At 38.3% G+C, this 24012-nt stretch overlaps 1 protein-coding gene across 1 annotated transcript; it reads right to left on the reverse strand.

The window, feature by feature from the left end:
- Nucleotides 1-1843: 1843 nt before the first annotated feature.
- On the reverse strand, nt 1844-23899 carry PSAT1 (phosphoserine aminotransferase 1). Its single transcript, XM_081942988.1, has 9 exons — nt 23639-23899; nt 19753-19813; nt 17964-18033; nt 16131-16336; nt 12359-12531; nt 11969-12138; nt 8655-8783; nt 6659-6796; nt 1844-3994 (listed from the first exon to the last, which is right to left on the reverse strand). Exons 1-9 carry the CDS (start codon nt 23696-23698, stop codon nt 3892-3894), a joined length of 1110 nt encoding a protein of 369 aa, XP_081799114.1. The 5' UTR covers nt 23699-23899; the 3' UTR covers nt 1844-3891.
- Between the last annotated feature and the right edge of the window lie 113 nt (nt 23900-24012).

Consider the following 24012-nt stretch of genomic DNA (forward strand, 5'->3'; position numbering starts at 1 on the left):
ATGTTGATGACTCCAGCCTGATAGACAGAAATTCAAAAGATTTGAAAGCGCTAGTGATAAAAACCAAGAGTCAATGTGAAAAACATGGTGCTAAAATTAACTACAAAAGACCAAACTAATGCCAGCAGATAGAACCACCAACTTTAAAACTGACAATGAAGGTATTAAAGTGATGGATAGTAAAGGAACCAGCCTCCCAAGAAATATGTCACAGATTAGCATTTGCCAGAGTAGCCATGAGACTTTTGAAAAAAAATATTCAAATGCCATAATGTGTCTATATATTCAAAGATCAGAATCATATGAGCCATGGTATTTCCTGTGACACTCTATGGAAATCAAAGTTGAGTTTGAAGAAGCAAGATAGGAAGAGTATTGACATTTTTGAACTTTGGTGTTGGAGAAAACTCCGGAGAATACTCTGAGCAGCAAATATATATATATGATGGATTACTGAACAAATCAACCCAGAGTTCTTCAAAGTACAAATGACCAGATTCAAATTATTCTATGTCAGATGAATTATGTGAAGACCTCTGGAAAAAGGCTCCAATGTGGAGAAAGATGGAAGAAAAGAGAATAAGATGATGACCACCAGTAAAATGGATGAACTGAATTACAGTGGCAATGGGACCTGAAAGACCAGGTTAGTGACAGATTGTCATGAAGAAAATCTACCTATGTGGTTGCTAAGAGCCAAAACCATCTTGATGGTACAATCAATCAAACCGGGATAGTATCTTCTTAATTCAGTTGAATTTTAAATTGCATCAGTCTCAACAAGCATAACCAATTATGAAAATTGTTAAGTTAAAACACTAGAGATGAAGGGTACTTAATTACCTAATTAGTGAAAAATGTGGAATAGGATGTAAACTTTCGTCCTGCTAATCGGTATCTATACCAATGCTTTTCAGACATTCCTGTTACGCTTTGCTATCAATATTTGGCTTTAGAAGCCAAGAGATGATTTATTCATAGGTTCCAATGTGCTTTCCAACATCAACTAAGACAAGACCAAATTTCTTCCATGTACCAATTCATGTCAAAAGTGCAGCTCTTAGCAAAATTCAATACATCAGCTTTCATCCAGAGACTCAAGCCAACTTTCAAAACTGGTGTTTTCCATTCGACCTAAACTTTTTTGTTGCCATGATTTAATCCTGAGGAGAGGATTATTTCAGATAAGCTTCTAAATATTTGATTTTGGCCAGTGGGTCAAATCACAATCATATAGTAACATTGTCCTCTACCCTTTATGTGTGATAAGCAGCATCACGTAGTACTAGGGATTTGACTAAGAAAGAACTATGACAATTCTGAAAGAAGAAATAGTTCATCCTACTTTCAGTACCAGTGAGAATTTACTGACTATCATGTAGGATTTTAAAATGTTATGTACTTTATACTAGAAAGTGTCCTATCACTGCCTCTGTGTTGCAAATGCTCTTTTCTTGGAACAACGTGACAAGCATGCCAGCCAAGAATAACATCTAGGTTGGACTAGGTTGAGTAAAATGAGAGGGGGAGGGGTGGTGGAGAAGGAGGAGGGGGAGGGGGAGGAGCGATCTTGATATTGTAATCTTTGGCTGAGGAAACTAAATACTAGATCCCAATCATGGCCCTCTGGTATTTGGGCACCAAAATGTGCTGTTCTTCCTAAAAAAAAAAGGTTGAGATTCTCATCCTAATAAAGTTCAACTTTGTGAGATTAATAAAAATATTTTTACATGATCTTTATGGAGTTTAAGAAGTTTTATAACCAATGCTAATGATACTACAAGTCTCACAGAAGTTATATTCACCATGTTTTATATTAAAAGAAAATCAAATCACAAGAAGCTATTTTAAGTTTTTTTATTATTATTATTATTTTCAATTAGTAGTGGAATACAAAAAATAAAACATTGCTATTTTAAAATCAGCATGCACACCTTTAAATGGGTACATGGACATCTACTTCAGACCTTATGCCAAGAAATAAACAAGGAATATTATTAAGTATAGCAAAGATGTTTAAATAATGTTAATACTGTACAGAATGGTGCGCAATGCAGCTTCTGAAGGAATGCTGTGCAGTTTTAATGTTAAACTCAAGTAGCCAATTCTTATTTAAAATGTATTTATCCCATTTGTAAAGTTGACTGATTTCATAGTGACTCTGAGCAACATACAATATTAAAAGCAAATGAACAAAACTGGGAAAATAAAATTGCAGGTGTCTGAAAAGTAAAACCAACACCTCATCAAAGGAGACTGCTACTAAATTTAATTCAAAGCTTGGTTTAAATGCCACATTTGAAGAACCAGGTTTTAACAAGACATATACAAATTGCAGGAGGGTTGTTCCAAACGGCAAGCACCATGATATCAGATGACACTTTGTAATAGAAAGACCCAAAGTATATCAACTATCATCATAGGACAGGCAGATACTGTGGAAGACAGAATGTCCCTCAAAATGTAATCCTTTTAAATCCAGATGTGATTGGAGAGATATAACATCTGATTAAAAATGGTTGGAATTAAGAAAAATACAGCTTACTTTGCAGATGGATACCTCCTCCACCTTCATATAATCCTCAATGCTTCTTGCAGGACACAATAAATGATCTTCTACCCAAATATAATTCTGCACCCATATCGAATGCAATAAAATTCTGCATTCAGTTGGAAATTCTGTTCCTTGTTTGATAAACGTCCATTTTAAGGAGATGGAAACTGATCAAACAACCAATTTATAATCCTACTTATAATGTGTTATTTAAAAAAACAGCTAGGGAGATGATCAATGTTATAAATTAGCAATATAGTTAATTATAAGGGTTTTATATATGAAGATGGCATTCAAAATTAAAGAATGTGAGTTGCTTCACAGGGGCCAATTCTCCTAGATGGAGACCATCCAAGGCTGAGGAGAGGAACAATGCAGTGGGAAGGAAGTTGGACTAGATGATCTCCATGGCTCCTTCCAATCTTTTAAGTTTGATTTTATCAATTAAGTGTGTAGCACACACTTAATCTCAGTTTGCTGCTGCTGCCTTTTCTGAAAAAACAAAATTATACATCTGACCAAAAGTAATCAATAAGGGGAACCTTGGGGTCAACTCAGTTTTATAAAAACATGAAAGTAATGTTGACTTCAAAAGGGAAATGGATAGGAAAATAATTTTTACTTTTGTGCTGAGAACATAAAATTGCCAAAATGATTTAAAATGTACTATTTTAAAAGTAAAAAAAAAAAATCCTCCACCTTGGTATAGTTAACTATATAGTAACAGTTAGAAAATAACAATTGAGCCAGGCCTTCAATTCATTAGGCATATTGTTTCAAAATATTTGCCAGGTTGAGGCCTATGGTCTGCATAACTGGCAGCAATTTCCTTAGGCACTTTTAGTGATATGCACTTGGAATGATCAGGCATTGAAAAAGTGGCCAGCTCAAGCTTATGGCAGTCTTTCTGAAGATTTAGACTTTAAATTAAATAAATCAAGGCAGAAACAAATGTCGGGGGAAATGTAACAAAGTATATTTAAATATGTTTTATACAAGATTGGATTGTGGGCGTCACTGAGACTGAATGTTTCACAGAAATCTTGGTATCCTGTGATCAATATAATCTGTTTAAAAATTAAAATTTTACCAATCCTTTTATGGACCGCTGAACAGTCACAGAAACAAGCATTGGTTTTAGGGTGAAATGTGCAGCTTGGCTGTCTTCAAGTCAGCCAAAACTGCTATGCCTATTTGACTGGCCAGAAAAAATATCAACATCTTTGTTTCAAAAATATAATGCCATGGAATATTTTGTATTAACGTTTTTCTAGTTACTAATTCTTTGCTGGTTTATTTCAAAAGCAGTTCACCCCAACACCATCTACTTTAGTTTGTTATGAATGCAGCTTCATGAAGCTTTTCATCAATGTTGCCAGCTTCTCAACATCTTCAATCGTCACCGCATTATACAAAGATGCCCGAATTCCTCCCACAGATCTGAAATATGAAGGAAAATGGGGAAGGGAGTGGAGAGGGGGTACATGGTGACTCTGTTTCATAAAGACATTTATTTCTTGGCAAATGCCAAAATTTATTATTTATTTATTTATTTATTTTATTAAATTTATAGACCGCCCCCTCTCCCCGAAGGGACTCGGGGCGGTGTACAGACACCACATTAAAACCTAATATAACACTTAAAAACCAATTAAACTATAAGGCTGTACAGGGTAATAAAAGATAAAAATTAGCTTAAAACAACCCCAAAAATTTAAAAGTACAGAATTGAGGAACTAGATCGGGATTAGGCCAGGCCCACTAAACTAAACAGGTGGGTCTTGAGCATCTTACGGAAGGAGCGGAGATCAGTGATTGTTCTGATGTCACGGGGGAGGTCATTCCAGAGGGTCGGGCCCATCACAGAGAAGGCCCTACTCCTGGGCGTCGCCCGCTGGGACTGCCTCGTGGACGGCACCCGGAGGAGTCCCTCCCTGTGAGAGCGGATCGGTTGAAGGGATGTATGGGGCAGAAATTTATATAATTTCTTTATACTGAAAGTATATAAATTTCTTTATACTTTATTCATCCATGATGACTTTTTACTATTCTGCAAGAATATAACCTTCCAGCAATATGAAACTGGGAAGAAAAACACATATAAGAATTCCCCAAAGGTACTTTTCCAAAAAAAAATTAGGACTTTCTTGGGGTTTCTTGGGATTTTTTTCCCTTGAAACCCGAAGAAGCTTTTTGGATGAAAAGCAAAACATTTTCAAGGAAAAACCCAAGAAAATCCAGTTCCTTTTTGGAAAAGCACCTTTGAACAATCATGACCTGGATGATTGAGAATCTCCATAGATGCAACACAGAAACAAAAGAATGGAGAATGTACATGTAAGGAATATGTCTATAGATGAGTGTTGTGGCCCAGCAGGATCCGGTTGAGCTGCTGATGGACTCGGATAGCAAGGAACCATATGAGTCTGCCCTGGATGATGTGGAGGACCCTGGGCAGGGTTCAGACTCAGAGCAGGGACCAGAGAGGCTGGTTGGCCACCAGGAAGCGCCTGAGGCATGGAGCAGTGGGGAGGATCAAAGGCAGTTTGTCCCTGATGCTAGATTGAGAAGGGCTGAGAAACGGAAGCAGCAACTCCGTAGGCAGATTCACAGAAGATGATTAAGCACAGGTGGTTGTGGATTGGCCTCTCCCAAGAGAGACTAAAGGTGAGGCGTTGGGAGGGGACATTTGCAGGAAACAACCGTTCGAATTAGTAGTTAAGAAAATCTATCTGTGTATTCTAGCCGTGTCTGTACGTTTGGACTATCTGCGTTGCTTCTTTGGATTATGTGGGTTGCTCTATTGAACGTGAGTTGTCTGGGCCCTCAGCCAAAGGATTCTTTATCTCAGTAATTAAACAGTGGCAAACAGCCAAGCCTGTGTTCTGGTTTATTCACAGGCTTGGAGAGGGGGGTCAGAACAGATGAGTATATATTTTCAACAAGGATCAGCTGAACACTGGAAAAACTTGGGCTCTATTGGAGAATGCATCTGCATCCTAAATCCTAAAGCAATTGTGAAAAATTTCCAGTGGTCGACATTACACGATCATGAGGTCAGAACCAGAAAAGGGTGTTTTTCATGAGGCTCAGAACCAAACAATTTGCCCTTATTCACACCTTATTTATATACTACTAAAACTCTTGTGCCTATTCATCTTTTTGTAACTTTCAACTGGACGAAACAGTGCATCATAGGTCAATTGCTTTTGAATAAATGTAATTCAAATGGGCTAACTTATAGAATGTATCCTAAATTCAGGACAACTATTTCTATGGGATTGAATTTGGAGAAGTTGTGGCTGTTTCAGCTCTACCACACTACCATGTTCAGCTGCAGTCATATGACTGTCATTTCCAATACTCCCTAATAGCTTCCTGTAAGTCAATGGGGAAGGCAGCAGGAAGTTTAAACATGGTTATGATTTTCAAGCTCCCTGCTTGCTTCTCACTAGCAAATTCATTGGAGAAGCCAGCAGGAAATTGCAAATCCAAGCCCGGCAGGAAAACTACTGATGCTGCATGGGGAGGGAGCAAGGGGATGCACAATAGGTGGGACAAGGGTCATGGAGGATGTGAGGAGTGCCCAAGTGATGTAGTGAAGTCAGAGACAGTGCATAAAAGTGTTGCATGAAGAGAGGGTGTGTGTGGATGTATAAGTGGTTGGCATAAGTGCACAGGGATGAATGGAAAGCAAGTGGCTGGGAAAGACTTATTCAAGCAACTTGCAATCTTCCTTGCTGGCTTCTCCACTGACTATTCTCCGTGCAAACTTATCACAAGCAAATTCAGTGGGGAAGCCAGCAGAAAGTCAGAAATCACTCCCGTTCCCATTAGTTTTTTCCCTGTCTGTGATCATTCTGTTGATCTGAACAATGACACAGCTGAAACAATCACCCAACAGGTTTCAGGTTGTCTACTATGTGTTATATTTTTGTCCATTAATTCTGAAAACAGAAGGTATTTGTTGTTCTTGAATGAGTATGTGTGGTTGCATCCACACATATATGTGTAAACCACAAGCTCAAGACTCATTTTATCCAGATATATCCTAGAAAGACCTGAGACAAAGGGGGTTTTTCCCCCCACAGATCTCTGTCTTACCTGTGACCTTTTAGGGATATCATGTTGTTTTCTACAGCTTTTTCAAGGAATTCTTTTTCTAGAGCTTCATCACCCTTAATGCTGCCAATCCGGAAGGGCACATTCATTCTGCTTCTGCTCTTCATTTCCACGGGGCATCTGTAAATGTCGCATACATAGAAACGATTACTGCCTCACTTTTATTGATTTATTATTATATATTAGTTGATGTATTGAATTATTAGTGAGCTAGTTATGCTTCTAAATAGCATGGTATTTGTTCAGTCACAGTAGCTGCTTTCCTCTGCAAAGATCTATTGGAGAGATAATGACATGGCATTTGAAAACTCTGTTCAACAAAGGGAAATTTTTCCAGCATTCTTCTCCAATTTGCTGTCCACTTGATATGCTGGGGGTCAACTTTCATTATTCTTATCCAGCCTAACCAGATAAGCACTTCTCATGTAGAGGACATGCGTGATCATTATGCATACCAGCTTGCATTGCACTGAACACTTAACATGTTGCGAATCAGAGTCAAAGGCTAATTAATGTGAACAGTCCTTAATTTTTCTTTTAAAAAATCATTAAGCCTTTGAAGCTTTTCTTGAACTAAAGCATAATTCTCATTAGTTAATGTAAGAGCCCTGAGAGACCAGAAGAGAGAGACTAGGCTTAGTCCTACTGATTTTCCCCAGTGTCTAATTTGAAGAAGCATCTCACCTCTGGCTCCAAGAGCAGTATATATATGTCATGGCAATTGCCATAAATTCTTGGACTCACGCATGCTCTTAAAGAGATAATTGTTTTATAAGCACCAAAAAGTAATTAGTAACTAAATTAAAGGAGTAACATTTTAAAAGGAGGCAAGTTATTTGAAAAACTGTAATCTCTCTAGTCCAGGGGTAGTCAACCTTTTTATACCTACTGCATGGCTGGCTGGGGAATTCTGGGAGTTGAAGTCCACAAGTCTTAAAGTTCCCAAGTTTGGACACCCCTGCCCTAGACAGTCTGTTTCTTCAACTGATAATAAGTAGACCCGGAAGTGGAAGCTGTTCTGCTGTTTCTACACTTGGCAGAGCAGATCCTTGGTGACCTTTTGCCTGTACCTGAACACACTGTCTGGGCTCATACACTGCGCTAAGCCATCGTAAATTTTAATACATTGTTTGCAAACCATTTCAAGAAATGTTTCAGGACAATTTATTAAAAGTTCAAGAAAGTTTATTAGGATTGAGAAGAGACCCAGATTTGAAGGGGAAAGGTGATTCAAGGTACATACATTACACCTGTCGGCCTCTCCTTAAATGAAATTAGTTTCCTGAGTTGTACAATCCTTATGGAATAAACACCCCATTTACTCCAATCATTTCTTTCCTTTTAAAATCTGGATTTCTGCAGAAACTTTCTAGTTATGACTTAGCATGTTCTGGGCACCCGGCCAATTGTGATTCTTCAATCATAGTTAAGTGAAACCTGTTAACCCACCTCCATATTATACAGTAGCTATTCCACATGTATTTTGCATATTACTTAAAGGAAAGAGGCAGCTGTATGGTGAAGCAAGTTGTTGATTGGCAAACCTACTTGCCAACTTGTTATTTTATTTTTGAACTGAATTCCCTTCTTTTGCCAAACGCTAAATCAAACTATAAAAGTGACCAATCTTGATATTAGGACACATTTCTTTACTTTAAAAGGTTATGTTTTCCCGTCCCTTCCTACAGACAAAAGTTTTAAATATGTTTCCAAAATATTTCTGCTTTGCACAGCAATATTTCATGTGACATGTTCTTCTGTTTGCTATAGATTCATAGTCCTTCTTTTGTGTTTATCGAAAAGGACACAAGAGGCCTCTGATGTGATCATTAACTTCTTTGCTTGCCTCTAACATGTGGAAAGGCTTCAGTGGCAATTTTAAGGGAGTTAATTCCCCCTTTCTTGACATGAACAGACATATTCAGGCATCAAGCCATGCCTTACGATAAGCCCCTTTCTTTACAGTAATCATACTTACGCATAGAATCCTTTAGATTTGTCGATAATATCATAAATCATTTGTGATTTAATTTGGCTTAGTTTATCCATAGCCGTAACACCTCCATTGTTTTTTATCCACTCCAAGACCAATCCCATGATGTAGATACTGGAATCAAGAAGAAAAAGCTCCAATTACTCATTCAACAAATTCTGCTTCTCCAATATAAAATATTAGGCTCAGGAAATCTAGCATAGAATTAACTCAAAACTATGGAGATTTGAAAGAGCAGGAAAAAGAAAATCTGTAACTGTATATCAAAAGAAATTTCCATCAGAGCAACAACCTTATTGGATAATTTTCTGTCATAGCTGTAGAAATTATGGTGCAAACATCTATGTGGAATATTAGTCCCTTTTATGGCCTCCAAAGTGCATAAAATGAAAATCTTTGTCCATTTAGTTGATGCTGCATTTTGAGAACAACTAAAACTTACAGACATCCAATTCACTTTTGAAAACGCCTGAACACGCTCCTCAGATACACTTTGACCAACTCATTTTTGGAGAAGACCCTTTACATGCAACAGAAAACCTGATGTGATCTTAAAGTCAATGGAAACTGCATGCTCCTGGCAAAATTGCAAGGAAAAGAAATTTTCTGCAAGTGTGGAACATTTAATCTCAGTTTAAACAAAAGAAAGGAAAATGAATTTGCCAAAAAAATGCTGGTGTTATGCATGTAATATCCTCACCTATCCATTGAACTAACTATCCATCTGTTTCTTTCATACATATACTGTAGCATATTTTTCGCAAAGCTACTTGCCAACAACAATTACTAGAACTCAGTAGCTTTCATGCATTTGTTAGTTACCATTTTCAAAGAAAGTTATTGCATGGAAATGAAAGCACAAAATGCAAGTAATTCACTGAGTGTGATTTTAGCTACGAAATTGCTGAAGCAGGGATCTTTCTTATGGACTCTGTTTTGCATAATAATAAATTGTGTGCACGTTTGCAATACTTCTAAAAGGTTTTCGTTTGTTATAGTGTTTAATGAATACTTCAAAAGCTATTAGACCAGCATTCTCCAATCTTGGGTCCTTCAAAGGTTGGAATTGCCTTCAGATATTAGCCCAATCTCAGAATTTTCATACAATGTGACCTTTGAATTTGTCTTTAAAAAGCACAAGAAATCTCCATCCTAAATGCTTTTAATTCATTTGCAGGTAAACTTTTGTATATTTCTGAACAACAATGCAAGAGACTGAAACTAAATATTTACCACAATAACTAGTATGACTACTCTACACTAGAGTTTCAAACAATTTCAAGTACCTTTACTCACAAAATCTCTCAACAATCCTTTCAACCCACTTTGAAAAATATTTATTATCCTCTTGCCAAGGTTAACGGTATTCAAAGCCTCTAAATACATTCAGGGCCGCGGAAGGCTTTTAACCAAAATACTCCAGCTCCTTAGCTACTATGAGAAGTACTACGTTCACTAAATTTGAGGGATATTATTATAAATCAACAGTCTTGGGATCAAACTATTGTCCAGCACTTAACAGCATTAAAGCCAACAGTGTCTTCAGTCTTTCAGTGCCCAGTATAGTCTTACCACTGGTCCAGTCTTTAGAAGCTATATGCTCAAAAGTTACAATTCTTCACAGAACTGGTGCACACTAGTCCCTGTAAAACAAGTCTCAGATAATGTGGCCTTTTTCGGGTAAATGCTCCAAAGAAAAGCTTTGATACAATGTTTAAACTGAATATTTTTTTCTTTAAAAATTACAACAACAACAACTGTGGAAAAAGAAAGCAACAGTAATAGGTGCCTTGGGTGCAATTCCAAAACATCTGGAGTACCACTTGAACACCAATGGCATTGACAAAATCACTATCAGTCAATTGCAAAAGGCAGCTTTATTTGGAGCAGCTTAAATCATGCAAGAACACATTTTATACCATCACACAACATCTGCCTATCCCAGGTTCTTGGGGAAGGCTCGATAGGTGGATAAAAATGCCAAACACAGTCTATTACATCTGGTTTATTATGTGACCAGCAATAATAGTTTATTATTGTTCATTAAACTTGCATGCTACCCAACTCCCAACAACTCTGAATAGCTGAAACGATGTAAAAACTTACGAGAAGAGAAATATTGCCATCCCCTAAGATTTTGTGGCCTTTTGGCTTTTTATTGGCAGAATATAATCTACAAACATTGATGGCAGCATTCAGTTCATGAGGTTTTTTTCCCCCTGCCTCTCTGTGCACTCTTGCCAAGTCAGATTTGCTTATCCCTGTTGGCCAATGCAGAATCCTTTCTCCACGTTGAGCTGAATTTCAACTAAGCTTCCCTATTCCCTAAGCAGATGGGAGGGGGGAGGAGGAAGAGGGGGGGTAGAATATAACTGAATGACCCACTTTAAAGCCACACTGCCAGTTTCAGTGCTGTCCCTAAAGCAGGTTTAGTCATAGATTTAAATATCAGGCAAATCCTTGTAGCTAGGAAATGAGATTTCTTCTGGGGGGAAAAGGTTATTAATATCTACCCAGAAGATTAATGTCAGGAAGGCAAGTCTGCTATTGACGGGAAGTTAAAATGATCCACATTGCAGGAATTTAATTCAGCGCATCAGTCTGCCAACTCTTGAACATTTAATTCAGGATCTTGGCAACCCATGCTGTCACTAAAAAGGAAGAAAAGTAGTAGGCAGAATTTAAAATGTAGCCAATCTCTAGCAACACACATAGCACGGCGAGTTTGATTTTAAAAATAAACTCAGAATCCACATCCCCAGCCAATTTGCAGGTTAATAATTATCATACTAGAACACATTATGTTCTTCAAATATGCTAGTATATATCTGTGACCAAAATCTTTATCAAACATGTTGAGCTTAGAAATTTGCAGCTAATCAGCCCAGAAGAAAGAGAGGACTGTACTGACCTACTGCATTATGTAGCACAAAGAACTGACTGTTCTAGAATTAACATTTCTTGCATCACTCAAATTTTCTGAAATGTTCTTCAAAAGGTTTAGAAGTTTCCCCCAAGAGTAAGCTTAGCACAATAGGTTTTGTGTGCTGCTACTAGATAGGACAACACATCCAACATTCACCAATGGCCAAAAGGGAAACACTAAGCCAGGCTTTACTTGAAATTTGGTGCCACTGGGAAAAATTACTTCCCTTCTCTCCATTTCTTGATAAATCTAGATGAGGAATAGCAATCTGGCACCATAAAGTCTAAAGCTACTGATCAAAAAGTAAGTCAATTGTAGAGAAACTTCTAAGTAATTAGTAGAATGAAATTAATATTAACTTTAGCAAAAGTACCTGTAGCATGGAGGTGTGTTGTATAACGAAGAGTTTTCTACTTGCACTTTGTAGTCCAACACAATGGGGCACTCTTTCAGAGCATACCCGAGTAAATCCTCACGCACTATTACCACTGTGACTCCAGCACAGCCAATATTTTTTTGGGCACCAGCAAAAATGACACCAAACTTATCATTGGGAGGAAAAAATAAAAAGAAAGATCCATTACATTCATGAGTCCATTTGCAAAACATTTATATACTTCTAACTGCTTCATTAATGCATAGAACATATTCAAGCTTGTAAATTGAATATGATCAGCCCTCAGTAAGAGGAGCAGAGGCATTGACCCTGGTGACCTTAAATTTGAGATCATTACATATTGCAAAATGCCTTTTGGAAAGTTACCTTTGAAACATCCACTGGTCTGGAGAGGAAGTTTGATGACATATCACAAACTAAAACTGCTTTCCCAACATCAGGTGCAAAGTCAAATTCCACACCATGAACAGTCTCATTAGCACAATAATAGATATAAGAGGAATCTGGATTAAGGTTCCAGGTGCTTGGGTCAGGGATTTCTGAAAAAGATAAGATGATGGGAAAACAATGGTTATTATTATTATTTTATTTCAGCCTGAAATAAAAACGTATTCTGAAATTGTTCTGCAATTGTTGGTTGCATTGATATGCCAGGAATGACTGCCAAAGGTCAAATGCACTGCCAGCAAAGTTAATCTCCTACTTCAGCAAGGAACGTGTTTTTTTTTAAAAAAAAAAAATACGTAAGCCTCCACAACCTTGCACAACTACTTGGAGAAAGCAGAGTGTGATAAACTGGGAGAGGAAAATCCACTTGATATGGAAAGAAAGTAACTAACTAGCAATCAAAATAACTTTCAGTTTCAAACTATTTGAGCATTTAAAGGAACATACTTTTTTAAAAATACAAACGCTCCATGTGTGCAATTTATCTGGTATTTCACTCTAGTTTTGAATGTCAATTTTTTATTTAGAAAATCATTCAGAAGACATTTTTCAAACCTTACATGCATAGAGCATCTCTGCTACTCATTAAAGTAGTCTGATTTTTTCAAGCCTCTGCATGATCCTGAAAAAAGATTGCAGCTACTGCAAGAATTGCTGCAACTTGAGTCAACTTTTTAAAGCAGTAATATAAATCTTTATTACGGTCAAAGACCAGCAATACACATTACTTTTTACAATATATTAAAAAAAGTACTGACATTAAAATATATTTTAAAAGTATTGACATTAAAAATGGATAATGACATACATGTTCTCAAACTGTTCGGGTCACTCCCTGGTTTACGTGGGTGAAAAGCCAATAAGTATGGGAGTAAATACAATGGTCCAGAAATTGTTGGAGATATGTCCAAATAATTGGTACAAGATGACAACTATAATTCAGTAACCAATTTTTTTTCTTTTGGACATTGCAGCAACACAGAATTTTGCCACTGCATACGTGGTAGCTGGGTTTGCATCAAGCAGTCACACTCTTTAAAGCTCACACAGTAGTAGCCAGAAAAAAAAGGTGGGCTGCTTTAATGAACAGTAGAGAAGTACTCTGCTGAAAATTTCTTCTAAATTATTTTTGATGCAAGTAAATTAATCCTCAATTACTTCCCCAAACATAGACTATCGATGCTCCGGAATATCAGCACAATCTTTATAAATAATCATAAAATATGAGAATTGCAACTTTATACTTTCTCATTCACTCTCTCACACACGCACCAAAATTGTTCACCTATTTACTGTGAAATCCATGAATTCCTCATGATTAGGAACCTGCCATTTCAGTCAGGGAATGAGCAAAGGTTGCTGGTTTGCATCAGAAGCAAGAGACAGAAGCAAACATTCAATACCTAATATTTGCATTAGAGAAACCAACTTTGAAACACTGCAGCAAATCCAGAGTAACGCAATACATCTTTTAGAATAGCAAGATGATGGTATGTGTCCACTAGCTCAGTGACAGGAAAGTAAAGACCTTTCAGATATTATACATTCCTATCAGCCACAGTCAATACAGTTACGAGATAAAGGAATTGTAGCCCAAATTAGTTGGCAGACACTAAGTTGCCTACCCTTGTACTTATCAGTCTTGATATAATGTGACATTTATTTTAAAGGTAATTTGGTACACAAGAGATCACACTGGTCATATTTCAGAACTTCAAAGACCCTTTAAAAGAAATGTATATATTAATTATTACCAAAGTTTATTCAAGTTAAAGAAATTTGCAGCATCCATGCCCAAGCCTGTAATGTTTAAGAGGGAAGTTCTTGAGTTCCTGCAGGAAAATTCCAATTAACTATGGAAAGCCAAGGAGATTCAGAAAAGAAGCCAAGAATATCTGGATTCTTAATATGTTTCTTTTGTGCTCGCCTGCAGAATTGTTCCCTTTCTCTTATACATTAGTTTTTGGATTTCAACCAGTTACCATGCTTGCCTGACAGATAATTATTTTCGCAAAGTAGATCTGACTTTAGCGAGTTTACCAAGTAACCAACAGTCAACAATAAGCAAATCAGAGGATCTGCACACAATGAATGCAAGTGGCTGAAATGAATGAGGAAGCTGCTATTGTTTTTTCAAAGAGATCCAGGATATTTTCGATATCTGAGAATATATCAAAAGAAGATACTGAAAGCCACTTAATGGGCAGGAGGTTTAAGCCATAACAAAGAAGGGCAGGGGGGAGAAATCAGTGCTCTAGGTACTTAAAGTCCTGCTCTTCCATGTACAATGGAATAGTATCTGCAGTTTCTTTTCTGTTCTTCCATCCATTCATCTAACTAGCTCTCCAAACAAATAGTTGCTTGATCTGCAGAGAAGATCTCCATTGTACACATTGCCTGTTATATATAAAATGAAGAGATGTTAATCTTCTTTTGTAAGAAGATTAAAGACCCACATGCATGAATACTATCCCTTCCACTACCCTTTCCCTACAGAAAGGTGGGATCTATTAGTTCAATTCACCCAAGACTGATGATACAGAATTGTTTCAAGGGGCATGGGTCAGAGGGGTTCCCAAGGATCTGGTGGGATTATATGTCTGAGCCCTTACTTTCTGCCTGGAAATAGGAAGGTGACAAGAGACTTTGACTGGATTGCTCCTACATAGCTTCTTATTGTATAGTATTTCAATTTGGGGGGGTGGGGTGTCCATTGATTTTCTGAGGACTTCTGGGAGATAAAATATCAAGAAACAACAGCATGACCCAAAAGCACCCCTGGAGAAAACTGAAAAATGAACCTAACCAAACATATGTAAAAGCCCATATTAGAGGTTATATAACAGCAGAACATAGTTATTTCTCCATTCTTATTATGTCTGCTGATAGCCACTCAGCTGCCTTTAATAGAGTGACATGATCATTTTGGGAGAGGGACAGTGCAGAGAACCATGTACTGGGCTGCTGTAAAGAATATGCTAGGCATTTAGCAGTTTTACAAAGTTGAACTCCAAATGAGCTGATCTAGATGTGATGGAGGCAACATCATACTTGGTTAGTGGAAGTAGCCTGATGCTATAACTCCTGATGAAGTAGACAGCATCTTTGAGACTGTTAACCTGGCCACTTGTTTGTTAGATTCTTGTCTATTCTGAGTGCTGAAGTCCTCCCAGGAGTTTGCATGTGGTTAGTTCCATGTAGTGGTATCAACCTCTTTGGGTATATGTGTGCTTCCACTGGTGTGCCACCTCTTTAAGAGGCCATCACTAAACCCAACGGCTCCAGACAATTTTTGTCCAGCCTCCAACCTCCCCTTTCTGTGGAAGTTTATTAAAAAGGTTGTAGTTGTAAGGATCCTGGAGGAAACAAATTATCTGGATCTTTTGTAAATAGATTTTATGCCTGGGCACAATATTTCATGAACATTCATGGCACTTCTCAGGGTTATGCAGCAGTGCCAGAAAAGGGATGCAGCTAACCTAGCCTTCCTTGACCTCTCAGTGACTTTTAATGCCATCAATCATAGCATCCTTTTGGATCAGTTGAAGGGAACTGTAGTAGGGAGGAATAAATGCAGAGAGACACAGGCATAGAAAAATTGCATACATACACGCTTCTATAATGTGAAGACTATCAAACAATAGAAAGAAAATAATCTAGTACACATTTTCATGCAAGTAAATTAACTTACTTGTGTAACTTGAAAGCTTGGGATGCACAAGGTTCACCTTTGCGTATTTCTCTGCCTCCTTTGCTGCTTTGGCTGACCAACCTCCCGTAACCACATAATCGGCACACCTGGCTTCTTTAAGCCCAATGAGATTAAGTGGAATGCCACTGAATTGGCCAGATCCACCACCTTGGAGAAATATCACTTTGTAATTGTCTGGTATATTGCTGGCAAAACAGAAGAAAGGGTCAGGGGGAGAGCAATAATTCATTAATTATGCCTGGTAAAAACAGAAGACTGCATCCAAGTAGAGAAAACTTTACAATACATTACATTACACAAACAATACATTACATTACAATATATTAATGCTTATTTAGAAATAATCACACCAAATGGTGGCTCAATGCATAATCTTCTTCTGCCAGAGTGATAAATATTATTTGTAAAGTACAATGCATATATTTGCTCATATTTTAAAACTTGAAGTATCTTGATAATCTTTATACTGTTTTATTTTTTACTGGCAGAATGCATAACTATTCTGCTTCTCAAAATGCCAGATTGAAGTTTAAAAAATGCTCAATATTGGATTAATAATATTTAATTAGCTCTCTAAAAAAGATCCCCAAGAAATCAGAACTAATTTTATCAATCACTCCAATCTAGATACATCACATGCCATCCAGTTTGGAATGTGCAAGGTGACAATTTTGAAAACATGCCAGCCTCCAAGGAGATGCCACATGAAGACATGTTTGATAGAATCTGGTCTCCACAAAAGGCAAAAACTGGCAAAAGCAGCACTTGTTGGACTGAAAGAATGTACAAGGATGCTCCTAAAACTTCAAGGCCTCTATTTTTTTAGCCTCTGTTGAAATTAAAGTATGAGCATTCCATCTCTGGAATATATTCTGAGTGGCATGCTCAACTATTGGCAGCAGCTGTCTTGAGAATGAATAAAAACCCAAGTACAGTATATACCAGAGATTGAGGCCTTATTAAAAAGTATATATTCTGTCCTTATTAGCACTCAGGAGCTCCATAATGAGGCATAATGGAAAATGAAGATACTCCCAATCATGTTATAAAGCAGTCCAGAAAACAAACAGTGTGAAACTCTTGATTTTCCCCCCAATAATTTTTCCTATGCATACTAAACATTATCAAATAGTTGTAACAACTTTTGCAGAGCAATGTTGTGCTTCAGCCCATCATAAGTATTTAATAATACACTTCAATGAAAAAGAGTCGTCATACTGATTAGCAGAATAATGTCACATAGCAAAGAGGATCTACCTTTCTATGAAAGCACCCATTACAACAATTCTCAGGAAAATTGAAAGCTACATCCTCTATGCACCCCTAGCAGAAAAAGGATTTTAAAATCCACTCACCAATTCTCTACTTTAGATTACCCTTTTCCCAATAGTTAATATATTTGTTTAAAAGACTGCATTGGATCTAATTAGTTAAATTTAAATCCTGTTTAGATCAGTGTGAAAAATGTCAACCTGATTTTAACAATGGCTAAATGCAAAGAATTTAGTTGAGATCCAACCATTAATGTTAAGTACTATTATAGACATTAGATGTAACACATGGCTGTTACAAGCTATCATAAAACAGAAATGATTTTTAAAAAAAACCTTCCTGAAAAAAATGTATAGCAATCCCTGCCAAAAACAAATCACAAAGCATCCCATTTTATTTCTATAGCAATAAGCCATAAACAGATAATGTTTCATTGAAACATCATAAATATATTACACATCCAAAGGGAAAATATATATTGCAAGTACAGTATTTTCAGAAGTCAAGCTTTTAATGGTGTGAATAAACAGGAAAACTCACAGGAGTTCACATAAGCAGTTTTCAGCGGCTTTGATGATTTTTGAAAAATCAGATGTTCTGTGACTCATTTCTAGAGAAAGGAAATCAAAGACATTATGTTATAAAAGCAAACATACTGTAGCATTTCAAATGATTGCATTTTAACTTGGCTTTCTTCAGGCAGTTTAAAAAGCACCTAAGAAACTGTAAACAGAGCAGACAAATTAATTTGCTAAACTCCGCAAGGGTGTCGTGAATAAATGGAGCTTAGACCCAAATGAGGAATTATCTATCACATGCACCAGTGAGCACATTCTACATACAGTACGTATCATGTTTCATATACTCAAAGGAGGCAAAAGAACTAAGGCCGTAAAAATGGGGCACAATAGATCAGCTCCTGCCACTGAAATGACTTTCAGACACAAGAATGCAGGAACATTCCCATGCCCATCAAAGTGATTAAGAATAATAAAGTGAAATACAATTATTTTTTTGGTTCAGAAGAAAGAGCTGAAGCAGTTGGAACCTCAGTTCATTTCATTAGAGAACATAAATGGGGAATAGTTAACAAGGGTTGGCATTACATAATACTGTGGGAAAGCTACAACAGGACCAAAGCAATTTTAATACTGCTCGGTCTCTCTCTAATGATCAAATATATATGAATAACAGAGTTGGAAGGGACCTGGGAGGTGTTCTAGTCCACGCCCCTGCTCAAGCAGGATACCTTATACCAGTGATGGCAAGCTGGAAGACTTTCTGTCCGGAAGATTCTCTGTCCAGCAGCCAGCCCACCATAAAAAGCACTCCTAGAGAGGCCGATGCTGGAAGACTCAGCCCCATGTTTTGGAGTTTGGAAGTTATGCTCGGAGCAGGGCTGCAGCGGGCGGCGGTGGGCAGCAGCAGCCAGCGGCAGTGGCCTGGGAGAACTGCGCAAGGGCTTGGTGAGGCTGCGGGCGGAACAGGCGCTCACGCAGCTCCCCTTTCCAGCCGGGCAGAGCTCCATGCACTGACCTAGGGGGTATCCCGAATGTGCCAAGCCGTGGGAGCTGGGGGGCGGGTAGAGCGCCACATGGCTTGGCACCTTAGGGATACCCCCTAGTGAATGGCGCTCTGCCCGGCTGGAGAGGGGATTTGCCGGGCGGCTGCTCATGATCATGGTTACCTCATGGCTGCTTTGCCCCTGAGACTGTGCCCGGCTCTTCGGGAGCCAGTTCACAAGGGAGCAGCCGCCCGGCAACTCTCCCCTCCGGCCAGGCAGAATGCCACTCCCCAACCTAGCAGTAGCCTGAAGGCGGCAAGCAACAGGAGCGCTTCCCCTCCCCCGGCTCCTGCAACTTGGTGCTTTTGGGATAATGCTAGGTCAGTGAGCAGTGCTCTGCCTGGCCGGAGGGGGGGTTGTCCAGGGGGTTTATTTTCAGGGGTGGGCTTATATTTTTGCCCACGCAAAAAATGTGGCAAGGCTTTAGTTTCGGGACAGGTCGTATTTTCGGGGAAACACGGTAGAATCTTCGGCTTTCCTGCTTTCTAGCTAATCTAAATCACGTGGCACAGCATATTCCCCCCCCCCCTCACTGTTCTATTTACCTTTACAGACTCTGAAGGCTTCAAAATGTTCCTTTTTAATCACTGTGTGGGCGCGCCTCAGGTGCACATGTGTGCAAAGCGGGCGCTCGGTAGCAGGCTCACCAAACCGGTAGCAGACTTCAAAGGATTACACTGCTGGGTTGACCCCCTGTTCTTTGTAGCAGTTGTTTCCCTACATTTTCATTTTTGGTAACACTCCAAATAAAGATGAGTTCCTTACCAAGGACGCTAATACCAAGGCCTTTGTAATCCACCAATTCTTTCTGGGCTTCCAATAATACCTGCAAAAAATATTTGATATAATTATGTTCATGTCACAGGCAAATCATATATTCTATAGAAAGTCACTTAGATTCATTATTGTTTGCATCTTTACATATATGCTTTAACATTTATCCAAAAGTAAGTGGTATAATTCCACCAAGATCCTAGCCAGGTATTGCCTGATTTGAGTGTTAATAGCTCTGGATGTTTCTATCAGCTGCCAAAATTTGGTCCCAAGAGCTTCAATGCAGGGGTTGTATTCACTTACCTTCCCTACCGGTTCACAAATATGAGTGCACGCTCACATTGTTGTGAAGTATGTGCTTTGTACTACTGAGTAATCTAGGCTTATTTTATCTGGACTGCAAAAATTCAGAGGACCATTAGAGGGCAATGAGGAGATAGCAAAAACTCTTATCTTTATTGCCAACTACTGATCATCTAAGGTTTTACAGTCTGCCATAGTAAGCCTACTACAGTATAACTGTACAATAGTATGGATTCTAAGAGGAAAAATAATTTGAAGGATGCATTTAATCAATTTAAATCAAATGGATCAAAAATCTTTTCCTAGGATTACCTACACAATCCACCTCTTCTTCAAATTTGGATTACTTTGTCTCCTTTTCCCATTCCAATATCTATTAGTTTCTCAGTTGTTCTAGATTATTTAATTTTTTATTATTTTAAATGAGGGTCACTTTGGGAAATCTTTGTTTAGAAGACTCACCAACACAAAAATGTCATTTAGATTTTACAAGTAACACAGGGATTTATTACCCCATTGAATCGTAGGCCATCTGTAACTATTTAAATATAAAATCTATTTTGAAAGCTGGAATTTCACCATCTTTATTTCCAAGATTATTTCTAGAAATAAACATTATTTTTGTTACACATTTTCTTAAGAAGTACAAAGAAATAAGCAGCTGCAACCCAGCAATTATTTTTGAAGTAGCCATGCTGCCAGAAAAAAAATGATTTCAAGAAATAAAGCAGATGGACTTGTCCCTCAATCTCCTAGTACTGAGGAAACTGATAAAAACACATATTTTCCCTCACACTTCCCCCCTAACAGTTTTTATATTTGGATTATATTTGTATTGATGCTGTTCTGCTTATAATTTACATTCCATTTACTATTGTAAGCTACCTTTGTCCAACAGAAAGAAAGGTAGGATATAAATACCATAATAAATAAATAATAGAACAACAAACAAACCAAGAGCGAGAAGTGGCCAGGAGTTTATATAAACCAGTGTTTTATAACTGATGAGGCCTTCTATAACAATTATTCTGCAATTGGACAAGCCCACAATTGCAATTGACATGCTGCAAGAGTTCAAACATACAATACAATACAATACAATACAATACAATACAATACAATACAATACAATACAATACAATACAATACAATAGTAGAGTTGGAAGGGACCTTGGAGGTCTTCTAGCCCAACCCCCTGCCTAGGCAGGAAACCCTATACCGTTTCAGACAGATGACTATCCAACATCTTCTTAAAGACTTCCAGTGTTGGGGCATTCACAACTTCTGGAGGCAAGCTGTTCCACTGATTAATTGTTCTAACTGTCAGGAAATTTCTCCTCAGTTCTAAGTTGCTTCTCTCCTTGATTAGTTTCCACCCATTGCTTCTTGTTCTACCCTCAGGTGCCTTGGAAAATAGTTTGACTCCCTCTTCTTTGTGGCAACCCCTGAGATATTGGAACACTGCTATCATGTCTCCCCTAGTCCTTCTTTCTCTTAAGCTAAACATACCCAGTTCACCCATACATGTGAAAAAAAATTCCATGAGTGTCTAGCAGCCCAAACAGACCCATGTTCTAACATTTAGCAGACCACAGTAAGTTCAGCAAACCTCATTTACAGAACTTCTATCTTGGATAAGTTACTCACAAAACAACTGTTATCATTCATCCTTCTCTTTTAGAACATTTAAAAAAATCATTCTCTGTTTTGTTTAATTAAACTGCACCTGGGTTACAAATGGGTGTGGAACCTTCCTGGGAGTACTGAAAGGACTATGTTGTAGACAAGAGATAGGTAGTATTGTATCTCTCCCCCTCTGTTAAGAGAGGGCTGTTCAATTTTAACATTGGCGGGCTCTTTGATCTCATTCAAACCAGTGGTCCTATCTGTCCAAAATGTGGAATTTGATGTCTTTAAAAGGTGATTCAAGTTACCCTCAGGTACAGATTAACTCCCAAGTGGCCTTAACAACTCTAAGAGTGCTTTGCAGTTGACTGCAAATAATATAAATCCTTCCATCCCCCACCATTCAGTCAGAACTGAAGAAGCTTTGTGGATGAGAAATAAAACGTTGTCAAGGGAGGAAAAAACAATAAAGTACAGTTGCCTTTTGAAAAGCACTTTGGGACAACCATAGCTTGGATAATTGAGAATCTCCACAGCCACTCCTTACAAGCTGCTTCACATAGAAAATTGTTTCTTTTAAAAGGGAGGAGGGCATGTCCCGGATAAAATGTTAACTAACCCAAATAGATAGCAATGCCACTTTTTTCTAGGCCTGAGTAAGAAACATGGTTATTTTTGAAACTGTTTAGACATGCAGTTCTGCTGGAAAGCTGAAAAACCAGATATAAAGAGCCACACCTTCAAAATGTAATTGAATCAAGACAGCTGCTGATGCAACATTTTGGATTAAATTGAGTTACATACTTGGAAAATAATTCAGTTAGCATGAAGCTGCCTGAAGTTGTACCCTGTGTATCTACAATTATGTCTGCCCTACACATTCATAAAGGATTTATTCAGCAAGAGAAGACAATGGACTTTTCAAATACTTTCCTCTCTTGAATGCACAAACAAAATGGTTAGGAATTAGATACTCCAGTTTTCCCAAATGGAAAACAGGAGAACCTACTTTTTTGCATATGTCCGAATTTATACTCTGGGGCACAATAATAACTTGAACATGCACTATTCTTAAAGCCACGAGGTGCGCCAATTAGCAATACGCTTTGGCTGCTATGACAGAAATACAACTTGTTATCCCTACCACGATTGAAATAAAATGAAATGAAAAGTTGGAGATCCGATTGGATCACACTAATACTAGGAATTAAAGAGGGGGGAAATACAAAGACAAAATATCCTGCAATCCCACCATGTGGGCAGTTGCTTTGCAAATATACCTTTGAAAGAAAAAAATATTATTTTTCCATTTAGTAATGTCTGATTTGCAAGTGTTAATGTTCTGGGTTTGGTTTTTTTACTAAAAAAAACAGTCTTTTGGATGGCATCACATTTAGAAAAGTAAAACACCAAAATGCCAAGTTTCTGTTACTTTAAACTAGGATTAAAAGATAAAAGTAATACTGTGCTAAGCATACTAGGAAACTTAGTGAATCGAGTAAAATCAGCATGCTTGAAGAGTGTAACTGAGATCCCTAACACCGAGTTTCCAGGACAACCATGTCAACAGGGTCACCGTTTCCTGACTTTTTTTTTTTTTTTTTTTGCATCCAAAGTATTCGTTAAAAACGAAAATAAATTGGCCCGATGCAAAGGATAGAAGTATCTTCCCCATCGTTTCTTTCCAAGCACTGCGACGCAAAGTTTCCAAGCATCCTTCCCAAAGTTGCTCTCTTAACATGGGCACTTAAGAAAGCAACGTTCGGCCTTCAGGTTTTAAAGTAATCCCTATTTAAACCCAGGTTTACTCGGTAGCAACGCTTACTCTCGCGGCATAGCGGCACCACAGCCTCAGGGCAATCTTCCTCAATTAAACAGCGCGGAGCATCCCTCCCGCTCCGTTTATAGGACATCCTCCCAGATGCCTTCGACAATTCGGAGTACCTACCGATCGCGGGAGTTTCGCTGGTCCGGCGCCGAAATTGGCTACGTGTTTCTTAGCGTCCATGGTTGCCAGCTTCAGAGCTCCTCTGCCTGTCTCGATCGCGCGTCTCTCTTTCTTCTTCTTAGCTCTACTCGAACTCAGAAGCTCCCTAAACGGCAGGGCTCCTCCGAGGTTCTGCTTTTCTATTGGTTTCTTTCGCAGGGGGTATGGCAATTGCCCACGATCCGATTGGTCGGCGCTTCGCAGCTGGGCCAGTTATTGACCAGTGGCCACGAGCAGGCGGCGTGATTGACCCGTCCTTCAGTGCAAAGCAGGCGAGAGATTGCAACATCCGAGCCGGCGAGCCGGAGAGGCGACCGAGCTTGCCGAGTCAGCGG

Source organism: Natrix helvetica, assembly GCF_964273705.1.
Source record: "Natrix helvetica genome assembly, chromosome: 2".
Lineage (NCBI taxonomy): Eukaryota > Metazoa > Chordata > Lepidosauria > Squamata > Natricidae > Natrix > Natrix helvetica.